Source organism: Pithys albifrons, chromosome 3, assembly GCF_047495875.1.
Source record: "Pithys albifrons albifrons isolate INPA30051 chromosome 3, PitAlb_v1, whole genome shotgun sequence".
NCBI lineage: Eukaryota > Metazoa > Chordata > Aves > Passeriformes > Thamnophilidae > Pithys > Pithys albifrons.
In genome coordinates, this window is record NC_092460.1 from 38843323 (window position 1) to 38858889 (window position 15567).

The 15567-nt window shown below is 38.9% G+C and overlaps 1 protein-coding gene across 1 annotated transcript in view; it reads right to left on the reverse strand.

The window, feature by feature from the left end:
- LOC139670141 (potassium voltage-gated channel subfamily KQT member 1-like) overlaps positions 1-15567 on the reverse strand; it is a 490265-nt gene that overhangs the window by 212853 nt on the left and 261845 nt on the right. The window contains exons 13-15 of the mRNA XM_071551440.1: positions 6607-6682; positions 2933-3027; positions 1897-1937 (exon numbers count right to left, since the gene is read on the reverse strand). Coding sequence (XP_071407541.1) covers positions 1897-1937; positions 2933-3027; positions 6607-6682 — 212 coding nt within the window. The remainder of the gene's footprint in view (positions 1-1896; positions 1938-2932; positions 3028-6606; positions 6683-15567) is intronic.

Here is a 15567-nt window from a genome sequence, read left to right on the forward strand (position 1 = left end):
TAAGGGCAGAACCATATATCTTTGCAAGGGATATGACTTTGTAGGGTTGGCATGCTGTGGAGGCAGACATCATTCTTAGCAGGGCCGCCATCTAAGAGAGATGTGTCAAAGCAACTTTTTAACAGTAATGCTGCAAGAAAAGACTTAACAAGGGAAACTAGTTGCATGAACAAAGATGCCATAATCTCCTCCAGAGCGCAGAACTTTCCCAAAGAACTCTGAAGTCTCTGAAGTCCTGTGATGCTCCCCACAGTAAGACCATCCAGCATGAATTCGGAAGATGAACCTAGCCCAATGTTTTTCATATAGTAAATCAAAGCAAGAATTTTCAATAAAAAATTATAATGAACCACAAAAAATGTGTCACAGATTTTGACTTGAACTCTCCTCACTTTAATCACCTGGGGATGCATTTACATGTTATCTCTCTGGGATGTGGCTGGTACAGCAAGTTGTTGTGTAACTTAGGGTCTATGGGTAGGTCATACATGGATCTTCCTCATGGCTTTAGACTCTTTTCAACACTTGAACACTTGCTCAAATTCACAGACATAACTAAGTCCCTCCCAGTGTTACCATGACCCTTTTGACTCAAGATTTGGTAAGAGTAAACTTCCTGAACATCTTCAGCTTCTTAAACGTCTCAGAGCATTATTTCACAATTAGCTTCTTTGCAGCCAACACTTCTAATTATTCCTCTCCTCTGAAACAAGCAACTGTTCCATAAAAAGTGGTTTTAACACTAGACTTTTTGAGCACAAATTTCAGTCCTATTTGATAATGCTACATTTGAAATAAAATAATACATTCTTGGAGGCAAAGGATGTTTTTCCACAAGTTTATCTTGCACATTGTGGAATGAATTCCCAAGTATAAATATTTATAGAATTATTCAAGCTGACAGATTTTTATCCTGTGGTCCCAAACCAGCACATCTACAGGGAAAGAAGATGATACTACTGAGTCTTCTGCAGCAATCAGATGTTGAAAATGTCTTTTGAAAGATACTCCTTGTTCTGGTAATATTAACCACTGATAATATGTCATTTTTTAAAGACTCTGAAATAACTTTTCCACCCTCAATTACACTTATGGTTGTGAGTGTTGAAAGTCACATGGGCATATGAGGCTTCAGTTCCTAAGTCACTTTTGAGCTTACAGAGACAGAAAATAAGACAGGGCTCCTGAAATTTGAAGGCAACCTCTTTCGGGGAAAAAAATCCCCAAACCTCACTTTGTTCATTTTTCTCCATCAAGCACTCAGGTTTCTAATCTCCCTGACTCCCACCACAAGATTTTCCCGGAATATCAATGCTGTGCACAGGTATTAAATTCTGTTGCATTTGCTTACAATCAGTGAGCAAAGCAGGACTTTCTTTTTCTTAGATATGCCAAACTGTTCACCAACATGAGCATGTAGGAGTTTCTCTTATTAATTTCCCTGTGCCTTGCCTTGCATGAATTTTGTAGCACTTGTATCACTGTAGCTTTCAAATCTAGTTCAGTTCATCCCGAGTGAGACCCCTGATCTTCCTTTAAGCTTCCTAAAACTGAAATCAATAGGATGTTAAGAAAAAAGAAACCTTTTTAAGTGGAATCAATATATATTGTAATCCCAGCAAAAAAAATTTAGAAAGAATATTTTTGTGGAAGACTTTCCTGCAATATATTTCCACCTCATCATGCACCGATATACATTTATCATGTATTCTTACTTTCCCTTTACTCCACTACTTGAATGCAAGGTTATTTATCTTTACACAGGCATTCCAGGCTTTATTAGCGGAATTATGTTCATGTATAATTGGCTGGATTATAAAACCATATTACTGTAGCCAAGGGTATTTTCACAAAGATATGAAGCTAATAATTTTACATAAAATGCAGTCACTATACCTGGAAGGAAAAGACCTGGCTTTCCCAAGGATTGGTCCAACCTGAAAAGCAAATAGAGATTTACCAGCAGTACAATTACCAAGCAACCTAAACTCTGTTGCTAGGAAAAGTATGGGAACATAATTTACATAAGAATTTACAGTAGCTATAAACCTAAACCAAAACAAGTAAAAACATGACACTATCATGACCTTCTACATATACAGTCCACAGTTTAGTTCTTTAGAGTTTTTCTTCAAAAATCAAACCATATCATTATTGCTCTTTTCTTGAGTACTAATATTTCTTAGACTTTCAAGGTGTAACTAAAACATATCTCTCCTTTGTTATATGTAATCTAATAACAACGACTATACAAACAGAATGGCTTCTTAATAACATTTGCAACTATTTCTCGAATCTCATGCAGGCAGATTTAATATCTATATATGTTGACACAGTAGATTCCATTCAATGGGTTTTGTTTTTTTGGTTTTTTTTCATTTCATTTAAGGGCCAGAGAAGTTCATTCTGGTGTCCCAGTCCACAGCGTTAATTTGTAAAGAGAAAAACACGTTGTGCAGAAACAGAAAAGAACAGTTTTGTGGCAAAATATTTCAGCTGCAATCCCAAAACTCGGAGAAAGCATGTGCATAGAGGAATGTGGGAAGGGAAAAGTTCCAGGTAGAGAGGGAAGCACAAGTGAACCAGATTTCTCTCAATTGTGAAGAACCACAGAGTGGGAACAGAAAGGTAAATCATTATTTGAAAAGTTTTATTTTTTTAAGAAGAGGACAGAAAATCTTGCTTCATACTATAAACTTCACAGCATGCACACTCATTTCTTTTAATTTTGCTTGGAGGAGGGGAGAATAAAGGACAATTGTAAGCCTGATCATAAAAAGGGTTAAAAGTGACTCCAAGTTAAATCCTCTAGATATTGCGCTCCCTGTTGAGCTTGCAATTTCAGACAATTACTGTTCATTAAGTACACATCTCTCCTAAAGCCAGCTGGCACTAGAGAAATCAAATATTTCTTGAGGTAGACAGGGCCTACCTTCTTTGAAGTTCTTTTATCCGAACCATCATATTGAGGTGTCCTTGCGAGTACTGTTCGATCACGTCGCGTACATCATACGGTTTCCGAGCTTGCTGTGAAAGGAGTCATGCATGAGATTGAAAGGTAAGTATAGGTCAAACTTCATTTTTATTTCAGATGGGTCATCATTCTATTTTTTTGTCTTCCAGAGGTTTATTTGCTTCCCATTTTGAAACAGTGGTGGCAATGAATAAAAAATATATAGATGTTGTAGGAGTGCCTATTTATTGTGGAGATAGAGCCAAATGATTCCCATTACTGTCAGTCAGAGTCATGTCTTCATGTTACTTCACTGAACAAAATATTAGACCTTTGCAGTGTATTTGAAAAAACACAAACCCAAGATGTATAATTTATCTAGGACTATCATGTGTAGTATCTCTTGGTTCATTCCAAATCCGTAAGTTAATCATAATGTCAGAGGACTGAACTACAGGAATAGGCCCAATTCATAACACTTGGACCTGGAATCAAATGCCTCTAGAGACTAAAGATGTCTGGTGACAGAAATATTGCTGTTTCAGGAATTGGGAGGACAGATGCTTTGCAAAGTCAGAAGACTGCTGCACATGGATTTTGTTTGTGCTTCTTTGTCTTTCATGATACCTATGAGGTCAGAAAAAAAGGTGTAATTCAACTAAAGAAAGACAGATAAAAAATGCAAGAGAGGGAAAAAACTGCCATCTGCCCAGCTTTATTCCCATTCTAATGAGAATCCAGATGCTTCTGCCAAGCTTTGGTTTCTTGCTGTAACTACTACGGCAGAATTTTGAAACAAGTCTAGAGAATTTGTATAAAGTGCTGTGATTATAAAAGGTGCAGCATGATTAAATTTTAGCAAGTATAATCAATGTGTGTATTGTGGAAAAAACACAAATTATATCTTTTTGCCAATATCAGCATTTTGAGAGGCATACCAACCCCTATGGGAAATATGGGGCAAGATGTCTCCCTTTTGGCTCTGATTCAAGGAAAAAGGAAAAAATAAAAAAAGTAAAAAAAAAGCAAAGGTAAACTGCAAATCTAGTAATTGGAAATTACTGAAAACAGCTCATTAGTCATCTTGTCTGTTTCCACTCTGTCACAGCTTCAGCCAGAGCCATTAGCATGCACCACTGCACACATGCATTGAGCACCTACAGTATGTGCTGGAGTCATGCTTGGAAGGCAGCCACAGGATCCTAGAAATTTCAAATGAAAGCATGGAACTGGAATGGAAACAAATCCTGTGAAATGAATGAAGAAGGAGAAGCTCTTCATGACAAAATGCCTTCCTTGCACTCAGCACTTACCTGCATTATTACTTTCAGAAGAGTTTGTGGCTTTGGTAGTTGTGTGCACATTTATGTGCATTTGTGAGAAGAGATACTTTGCGGGGGAGGGAGGTTTCAGCTTTCAGTTTATTGCCTTTTTTTTTTTCAACCCCCCTATCCCCAGCTTCACATTTTGCAGACGCTGACACATCACTATTTCTGGCCAGAAAAGCAGCCTATTGTCTTCACCCCGAGAAACAGTGCCAATATCACTCTTTAGATTGACTAGTGGGGGTGCTTTGAGAGCATTTTGGCTAAATCCTCTGTCCTTTCCTTTGGACACTCTCTATTTAAACACGATGCATGGCTCAGAGCCTAGATGTGCTGGGGATTTTTCCCCTCCCCTCTTCCCCATGTGCTACTATATGCATAATTAATTCTACTCATTTCCAATGAAACTTCTCCCTCAAAAGAAGTCCTCTATCTGTTATCCCTTTTACCAAATCATCAGGTCTGAATCGCACAGTTGCAAAGCACTGTACGCAGCAATCTGCCTAAGTCCTCTCTAAAGCTTAGTAAAAATATCCTTCCAGCTTTCACCATTTTTATCTCCTTTTTTCCCCATAAAGATTTAGATCTGAGCATCCAATGTCCTGCCAAACTTTGTCGCAATCTCTTGTCACGTTTTATTAAGAAAATGCTAGTACAATACAACTTAAGCCAGGAGGTAATGGGCTTCCAAGGAAGTGTGATAAATGCAGAATTTGAACAACTCCTTTAACTTTCATCCTGTTCAAAATCCCAAATCCTGGCCATTTGAGCTCAGTAGTCCAACATTCAGCATGCTTAGAGCTCCTAATGCAAAACTCTAAATAATATTACCCAGCTTTGAACTTCCAAAATCTAATTAGCATGGGGAGTCCTACAAACTGTATTTCATGGCCCCAAGAAAGAAAGAAACAGAAGAGCATTCCTTCTTCTTTTCCCTTGTCACTAACACTGGCTCACAGAAATCTCTCCATAGACTAAGTTCAGATGTTAAAGTTTGGCAGGACTGCTATTGGCTGACAGCTCCAGAACGTTAGGTCTCTGGTGGTTTGAAGTATCCTAATTTTTATCATAACTCATTTATAAACTAATTTCCTTTTTTGTGTGTGTGTTGTTTTGCTTTCATGTTGGGTTTTTTTTTTTTTCTTTTTTAGGGAGGGGGATGTCAGGGGGTTTTTTGGTTTTGTTTGTTTGAGGGTTTTTTCTTTTGTTTTTAATTTTCCATAATGTTTATCTCTCTGGTATATTTACAATATAATCCTGCTCTTCAGGTTTTTTTCTGAGTTGAACTGACTTCTCCTGGTCTTTCAAAAGGTAATGTCATCTGAAGATACATGTCTGCATGAGCTTGGGAAATGTATATGCTATTTTGTCTGCCATAATTCAGAGTCTTCTGAGTGCTGTGATCTTATCTCAGTCTTCGATCCCTTGCAATTAAGTGCTCAGCTCTAATCAAACTTCTCTGAAATGTAGGTTCTTGATTTATGTTTTTAAAACCTCTTCAAAAGGATTATGAAAGTTCATTAACTTGCTGTGGATCCTCTCAGACAAAAAAGCATGAACCTTAAATGGAAATAAGAGGGGCTTTGAAAATCAGTCCAGAAGTTAATCTTTCATTCCCAAGGCATTTCCAGCACAAGGGTGATGAGAATGATGATATCAGAATCACATTCTGAAAAAATTTTATCATAATAAGCCTTGGAAAACATGCAAAACTTGACAGTATTTCCAATGTAGTATATTTAGTCTGAGGATTTTGTAACCTGATTGAGAAAATTAACTTAACACTTCATAAAGACAGCAAACTTACAGAGAGAAAATGCTCCACATTTTTATAATATATGGCCTATGATTTGGAAATGTGGGTCACAAATATGAAAACAAGCATAGTACTCCTCAGTGATGTCTCTTGGTCTGCTAGTCATCCACAGCACACAACTGAGCATACTCTAACCCGTTGTTCTGATCAGTATGGACAGGAACACTGTTCTTGTAGAACACCCAAGAGAGTGTTTTCTTCACTTCTAGTAGAAGGATAAGTATTGGTCAGTGTATTAAAATGAATAAACAAATACAGTAAGAAAAGTGAAAAGTAACTATGCTGACTAAACAAATGCATGGTTTTGTATCATACTATAATCATGGATAGTTGACAATTTGGCTCACACCATAAAAAAAATCCGCATAAGGTAAGTATGAGGCCAAGAACCTAAAGAACACCTTTAACTTGCTACAACTGCATGCACAAAGACCAGTCCACTCTGAGAGCATTTTCAATGTCATATACTTAAGATTATACCAATTGTACCGATGATTAATCATGCTGCTTACCTGAAATTTTCTTCTGGCTACAAAATACTGCATTCTCCTGATGACTTTTACAGCTGTTCGATGTGTTTCAGTTAATCTGCCAAGAAAGACAAACACAGGCATACATCAACTTGGGGGGGGGGGGGGAGGGGGAAGGAAGAAGGAAAAATGTCTTAATGAAAGATGTTGACTCCAAGCACCAAAATCTAGAAATACGTTTTATGCCTACAGTGCAAAGCTGTAGCACAGCACACTGTGTATGTGTATATACTTCGTTGTGCTGCTTTGCCTTCTTGTGTATTGTGGTTCTAAGTATTAAGAACTGATAAGTGAGACAATGAAAACAGGTGTACAAAGATAATACATGTGGAGGGGATTAGACAGGATTACTGTCAATGCGTACAACTGGCATCAGTTTGAAGAATGTGAAATGTTTTTAGAACCATGACTGCACTCCTTCTTTTGCATTTATTCAGTGTTTGCCCATGAGCTCTATTGTGCAGAAATTAAGTCCTTTAAAAGGAATTTGAACTCTCTAGGAAGGAAAGAAAAATTGAAGCGTCATATCTTAAGAAAAAAATAAAATGAACACAACACATTCTCTTCGCACATGTGTGCTGTGCATGTGTCTGTTTCTACCGGTATTCAAACACAGAAATGGACATATTATAACTTAACTGTATCACTTCACCCAGAGGATACTGCACTTGCAGAAGATTAATATAGCCACTTGGCTGGCAATTAATTACCACATCCTCTTATTTATGGTGAATTTTGGAGGAGTAGAGAAGAAGCAGACACATGGTAATTAAAAGAACAACTATTTTCTTTAAGGACTGACTTCTTTCCCACAGATTTCTTTATTCATTCAAAATGAGTGAACTAAAGAAAACAAAATTTTCCTTCCAAGGAAGCTGCATTGTTAGGAAATCTATGTTCTATATCTCTGATGTGTGATGATGACCCTAGGAAAGCTTTCCAGCAAGTCTCTTGGGTCTCCTGAAAACACAATCTGCTGCCTCTTCCCGGTGTGTCTGGCTGGAGAAAAGAAAGTATTATCTAGGCAACCTACTTGGGTGTCACAGTTTAAAGTCTTTAAAAAGTGGAAAGATTACAGTGAATTATTTCAAAGTGAAGTAAATAAAAGCTAAACAAGCAAGGATTTTATTTAAGAATTAGCATAGTTATTATTTTTTCTAATTTTTCTTTGGTAAAATGAGTGTGTCTGATTGGGTGAGATAGCACAGCCATAGGAATGGGTTTTTGAATAAGCTTTCAGGAACTTTTTCTGGCTCTTTCTATGTCAAGCTTCAGATTAATATTAAATACATGCAGAAATATGTGTAAAACTCAGATGCCTATACTAGGTGTATCCTCATATTTCATGTATCTGTGTATATTCATGCACATACCCATATATATACACTCACACATGCACACACAGCAATGCAGGATAAGCATAACTAAAGAACTGCTTTTGTTATATACCATCACGAGCATTGCTAAGTACCAAGCTTTGCATTGGTATAAACCTATCAAAGGGATTTCAGAAGTGTCACTGATGGGCTACCAGGATTTTAGCCTACAGGACCTTTATTATGGTAAAAAAAAGCTCTTAGCTTGATGTTCAGGACCCCAGCTGAGTTCCTGTGGCTGGTGGCTAAAATGGAAATGACATTCTACTTGCAAATGGCACATACTTGATAACAGAGAAGTCTTTGTCAGCCTTTACAACTAATATTTTTTTAATAACCAGAAAAAAATCACTATTTAAAATTTGGGGTTTAGCCTTCCTCCCCTGTCTACCAGATAGAGATAAAAGCTTAAAATTACCTCTTAGCAATAAATGATGTGAAACTTCACTTAAGATGTTATTTTTATTATTATACTTATCAATATGAGATGGTTCATGCACTGTTTAAACAGGCTTAAACAGACAAGTTTGAAGTCTGAGATGGAACCAAACAAAAGCAGTAATTTTCTCCTAATTACTCTCCTTCAGCAGAACTCAGGGCTAACCTATTTAAGTGTTCAAAACCATGAGACTGACTCTTGGAACTTGATGAACAGTTGAACACGCCACATTTTTAGACAGAAAACTTATTTATTTGTGAAATACAGCAAAGGTCACCCAACTGTAATTCAAAAGCATTTGATATTGGGATGTTCCATCTAGCAAATTCTGAAAAAGAAGTGACTGTTCAGATTTGATGGTCACTAGTATTACACTGAGAGACAGAAACACCTGAAACCTGGCTTTAATGGAACAATAGCATGGAAGGTGCAAATCCATCGACTGAGACACCCAGATGTGTTATCTTAATTGCCTTATAAATCCATACGGAGCAGAGCAGCTCTAGGTGACAGGGAGCAGCTCTAGATGAGGTAAACTCCCTGCTCTGTATAGCAAGCAGAGCTATCCTCCTTACAGGAGGTTGGGGCAGTGTGATCTTAAACACTTTTTGATATTTTAGCTGATTTTCATAGGTTTCCAATCTGTGATGTCCATAGTGGATAGTTACAGCTATTACTGAGCAGGTTGCATTTATCCCTGTATTTAGCCCAATACACTGACCTCGCAAAACCTTTTATTTCATCCCAAAACACTGGATTAGGCAAAACGCTTTCAGCCTGAAGGGTGCCAGTCTATTACATGCCAGAAACACACAACAGGAGAGAACAAAAGGGCAGAGATGCTTGAGGTCATGCTTTAGTAATGCTCATTAGGATCACTCCACCACTTGCAGTGAATCTCCCAGATATTCTGAGATATGCAACTCATGAAACAACAACCCCAGGACATTGTGGTGGGCAACATACTTGCACACTCTTTCCATGTGGCACTTGGTACTGACACAAGACAGAAGGGGACAGATCTTTACAGGTATTATCGTTTCTAACTCCCACGGGGGTGAAGATTTAACTGCTTTTATATCTCTAGATCCCAAATGAAGACAGGAGGGCCCCGAGCACTTGCACTAAGTAGGAATGTGAGTGGGTGGGTGCCCCCACCACAGTCCTTAAGGAGCATCCAAGCTCTCCTGCCTCTGTGCACCAGAGGGCAGTGGCACACACACACACTAGGACATGCTTTCCAGTAGATCTAAAAAAGACTTAAATTGTTTAGAAAGCTTTACCTGTAAACCCAGGCATAATAGCCCTCACAAGGATGGGGTCCATGCTGAGGTGGGGTTTTACTGTTGGGTGGGGTTTTTTTCCTGTATGTTTTTTTCAATAAGAATATAGTTAAGAATTTTATTGACAGGCAATGGTAGGTTTTTCCATTTTTTAATCTAAACAACAGGTCAGAAGATTTCGTCAAAACTTTCCCCTGAAACACTTTGTAAAAGACAACAAAATGACATTTGAACAGGAGTGGTCTGGGTTTGGGAAAGTTATGAGCATATAAAAAAATGAATAATGGAAGCTTTTAACATTTGTAAATATAATGGATACCAGGAAATTTCTACTGAAATAATACATACTTGGATCCATAAACGGCACTGACATCATCTATGTCTTCAAGTAGGACCCCAGCCTTGGACCCATTTACAAAGCAGCATGTGTTTCTTACCTTTGTTAAATGATTTCTCAGCTAGATGCTCCATTTTAAAAGCCGTAAAACCTATCCTTAATTACAATGAGTCATTCCTAGTTTGGCTTATGGGCTCGTGGACTGTCACTTCACTGTGGTGGGGCAGGAAGAAAGAGGAGTGGGTGGTGGTCCTGGAACACTGATGTGAACACGCACTCCCCAGTCTGATGGGAAGCTGAGAAACATTCTGGCAACTATTCAAGATGGGGAGGGGGAAAGAGACTCCTCTTTGCTGGCTGACTCAGACTTCCTCTCTGCAGGTTTCGGGTCTGCCTGTGTGGGTGTAGAGCCTGTCAGGACAGCTCTGTGCCAAGAGAGCTGCAGACCTGGTCTGGTGCTCTGCTCAGGGCTCAGACAGCACTGAAATGCATTATTTTACCTAAAACAGTTGGATGTTTGTAAGACTTTTTTTCTTTTTTTTAACGGCAGAAAGGCAGTAGCTCAAGGCAAAGAAGCCAAATACTTATTTACAGTTGAAAATAATTGAACGAGAGGAGGAAATAGAGTTGATGAAATCCAAAGCAACTCTAGAAACTATCCATAGGGATGTTTTTTTTTTTTTAAATTTCATTTCTATATACCATTCTGTTTATTAAAAGCTTGTGTTGGCCAGTTCAGATGTACTCTTTTTCTTCTTTTGTGTGGAGTCTGATAACTTCCAGATTAATGTGCTTTGGAGCAGTCAGGGAATACTTCAAGTGAAAAAGAGACACATAAATGGACCCTATACACAGGCAAAGTTACATCTATTCCAGATCATGGTGAGGCATAGCTCAAGTTTACAAACAAGCCTGGTATCAATGTGATGTACTTTTCAGTCCAGAAGCACTTTTTAGTCATTAGAATTGACTTAAGTGTAGGAAAAGGGGGTTGGACTTTACTCAGGCTGTGCTGTAGGATGGCTACAGATAGTGGAACATACATTCCAGACTGGTTTCCCTGACATTTACTCAGGTGTCATGAATTAGAAGAGTTATTCAGTGTAACGTAACTACTTTGATCATAAACTGTGGAAAATAAAGGCCACTTCAGTAAGGTCAATTATAGCTCTCTATCCCAATTTGCAAAACTGGTTTGAGGATACACACTTACAGTACTTGGATTACTGCTGAGCTTCATTCATTTGTTATGTTTTGTTTTCTTAGTAGGAAAACACATATAAGGTCATACTAACTCTGTTTTAATACTGATCACTGGATAATGTTATAACTCCTGCCCAGAGTAACATACAGCATCCTCAGTTCTGGAGCTGTTCACTTGACATGAGTTTGTAAGCCAGCACAAACAAGGTGGCAACTGAAATGTAAGAAAGTTACCCCAGAAGCTCAGCCCTCCATCTGCCTTTTTCCTTTCCCACCACATTGGATTAAGAGTGTTTGCTTTCCAGCTCTGCTTCTGGGAAGAATACTGGTTCTTAATAAAGTCTTAACTTTATTTTTTTAACATGTACAATTATATCAAATGATATTCTATTAGGTAAAATATAAAGCAAATCTTAATTGCACTGAAAGCATTACCAGAATCAATGCAAAACATGAAATGGTGGCATTGCAGGATACTTTTTCTGTAGATGCATGTAGCACAGACTGCTTCCAGAGGTGAGATTTTCCCTTGATCTGCAGATTCCCACAACTACTGAAGAGCAATATTTAGCTGAGATGAATATAATTTTTATTTAGATACACATACAGAGCTAAACTGTGCAACTATCCTGTCATATAGATAGTATGCACCAAAAATTAAAGGAGATAAAATTAGAGAGCTTACCACAGACAGATGCAGCAGATAGTCCATATTATGTCATATGTACTATATGGACCTTCTATTGCTAGAGAAAAGTGATGGAAGTGTGATGGTTCTCATCACAAAGGAAAGGAGACTACATAAAGTCTTTTTAAGACTTAGGAAAGCTACAATGTCCACAAAAAAAAATCTTCCTCTCAATAAATGAAAATAAAATTGCTATTGCCTTCAGCTAAGCAAATCCAGACAAAATGTTCTGAGCCTTTTTAACCACATGAGTTAAGAAAAGGTTGCAGCTTGAATTTGACATGCAAACACCTGGAAATGTCAGGCAATGATTCTGATTCCAGAGCTCACCTCAAGCCAGAAGCAGCAGAAAAGTACAACATAAATATAACATAAGAGGTTTCCAGTCTTGTAACATTTCATCAAAGCCTTGTAAAGAATAGATACTTCTGGAGAATTTCCATCACTTACATGATGGAAACTATGTGAGATGCCATTTGCACTGAAACCTGAGGGAATATTTCAGAAAATGTTGGCACAACTTTATTTTACCCTTTATTACTAATCACAGCCCCACCTTAAACTTGCCTCATCTCTCCTTTAACCATATCCTTATCTGAACCTTTTTGAGCCTATGTTTGGATCAAAACTATAAATAAATTAGGATTGGCTTCTCTCAGACAGAGCAGCCTGGAGGCCTATTTGGCTTCATCAAGCTCTGCTGACAGCCTGAATTTATGAAGGAATGCTGCAGATTCTGAAAATCCCTCCTGAGCAGGTACAGTCCCAGGCAAAGCAGGAAAGAATACAGAAGTGACATGTTTGTGGCGGGCTGCTTTCTGGTATCTGGTTATTTTGCTGAAGATTCTGTGGCATTTGCTATCTCCACTCATCCATCACCATATACCCTGCTGCCCCTGAATTCTTTCCAGAACACAACTGCCTCTCTATCCTGGCCTTCCCTGAAGTGAATGAGAAAGAAAGCAGATTTCCTACAGTAGTGCCCCTAGGGATTGGGGCAGGGAAGACAGGGCAGGGACAGAGCAACAGCTCTGAGGAGAAACTGCCGAAAGAGGAAGAACTAGGACATGGTTTCCGGGGAGCAAGTGACAAGATAATATTGGCAAAGGAAACACCACTGGGAGAAGAAGCAGCACAGGGTGATTTCTTGATGTTGTCCATGAACAGAACACAGTAAATATAAAGTCCTTGAAAATAATCTGAGGTAGATGTGACCTGATCACTGAATGTGATTCAATGAAGAAGAAAAGCTCTTGAACTTTGAGTTGTTTTTCTCAAACACAGACAGCTGGAGTTTGTTCTGTAATATTACAAAGTGGGTTTATTGAGAAAGTGGGAGAAAAGCTCCGTGTTAGCCCTTGCTAATTAAAATGCATAATTAAAATGAGTAATTAAGCTTACTACAGAATGCTCTTGTGTCTGGGAGCCCAACTGCCCTTGAAAAACAATTCATCTGCTGAACTGTCTCTGACAACCAAAGTAACCATTGGATATTTTGGTTGCATATTTCCTCTATTTTTTTATTGGCAGCAAAATAAAAGTCTCCGGTCTCTTTTTAGCCATTTTATTTCTTCCATTCTTGCTGCAATGTCAGAACAAACAAGATGAGGCCATAGGGATATCTTTTCAGAGTGGAAATACAAAAAGATTTTCTTTGTTTCCCATGAGCAAACACCTTCTAGAAATTACCACAGTAACTTCCTAACTTCTATTAGCATCACTACTACGAGTGCCAGGATAGGTGAAACACTCTTGTGTCCATGCCAGTTCTCATTTGCTTAGAAAATAGACTCTAGCCACAAACCTTTTCTTGGGAGTTGGACAGACGCTGGCAGATAATGACACAATTTTACTCCACATGTTACAAGCCTCACTGATCCTAGCAGTTAAAGGTATTTTTTTATTACTCTCTCTTTAAGACTTGATCTTTATCAAGTTGCCTTTTAAAAAAATGCCTACAGAATGCCCAGCTGGTGCAAGGCACTGCAGAGACAGCCCAAACAACCTCCCAGATGAGAAGATCCCTTTCTGGAATCAGTCTTCCTATCGATGCAGTACAAGAACGAGACAGGCTTATTCCACAGGTTCTGGTTTGCTCACTTTTAAAAATGCCTCAACCCAAATTAATGGATTTTAAGGCTTCATTTTCCTCTTCACTGTATTCAGCACTTATGGGAACAACGTGGTGTTGTTAATATACACCAATGACTGAGCACTGTATTTATGCCTCAATGATTTTCTGTCATGAGAATATAAAGCCTGGCAAAGACTGATTCTCTGAAATACCAGTTTGTTTGGGTTCATTAATCTTAATTCCTATCTTGCCTGAATAGGAACTGGATAACAGTCAAGTCAGGCAATAGTTCTGAGAATTAAAACTTCAATGGTTTTTGGGCTGCCCAAGGCTTTACACTTCTTTTGGAAAATATGTTACTAATTAATCTGCACCAAATACTAGGGAGAGACCCTGTGGAATTGAGGAAAATGCTCCCTGTTTTAAAAAAACACAAACAGTGGCTTTTGGCAGGATCTTTCCTTGCTAGTTCTTGTGATTTAGTGGATACAGCAGGGGCTATGGAAACACAACTCCTGGGTTCTTGAATTGGTTGATTTAACTGGCCTCTGTCTTTCTGGGTAATCAAGTTCAAGTTCCTTTACCTGGCCAAGCTCTAGTATATACTCTACAAAGTAAGTGTAAAACCTGTCTAAGTCATGGAGGTGTCATGGGGATTTTAAGACAATTAGCAGTCCCAAATGAAGCCGTATTTTATTTATATAATGACTCAGCAGAAAAAAAAAGAGTAGTGACAGTATGTTTTTCCCTTAATGATGAAAAGAAGCAAGGGATACTGATCTGCAGGCTTGGGATAAATTGCCATGTCAATGACCCCTGAGCAGAGGCTATTTTCCAAGCCATTCTTCCCTCTCCACCTTCACTACTCTGCTCCTCCTCTCCTGAGCACCTGAGAAACCCATGAATTAGTTCCCTGTTCATCAGTGTCCTAGTTCAGCAGGAGGGACCAGCTAACCCTGTGTGGAAGTGATCAAAGCTGTGTATTCTACCCCCTCTATTCATTCCCCAAGGTCAATGGGCCATTAGCAGCAGCTGCCCAGGGAGCCATTATCACCTTCACACCCAACCTGAGGGGGGCGGAGCTGCTAATGGGCCATCAACAGCTCAACACCCCCTGGCTCCCAGAGTTGATCACCCATTGTGTGAGTCCCCGCCCAGGGGGAGGGACTGAGTGCTCCCTGAGGGTACATAAGTGGTGGGTAAGAAGACATCAGGAACTTCTCGTCAGATCCAGAGCAGCAGCAGGACCTTGATAGGAGGAGATCACTGTTCTTGCCCAGACCACAGCCCTCGCCTGCACCAACAGGTTTTTTCATTTCCTTTTGCTCTGGACTTGGGGGAACCACAGGGGTCTCAGCACAAGGGCATACAAACCCCTTGGGTTTGTGCCCCAGGACACTGGGTTATACTGCTGGGGTTTTGTGAGTTGAAAGCAATTTCCCTTTTGTGTCATTGTTGTTATTGTAATATTATTATTAAATTTTAGGTCTGACTTATAATCTCTCTCGTGGTGAGTTCATTTCCCCTGCTGGTTCACCTTTAA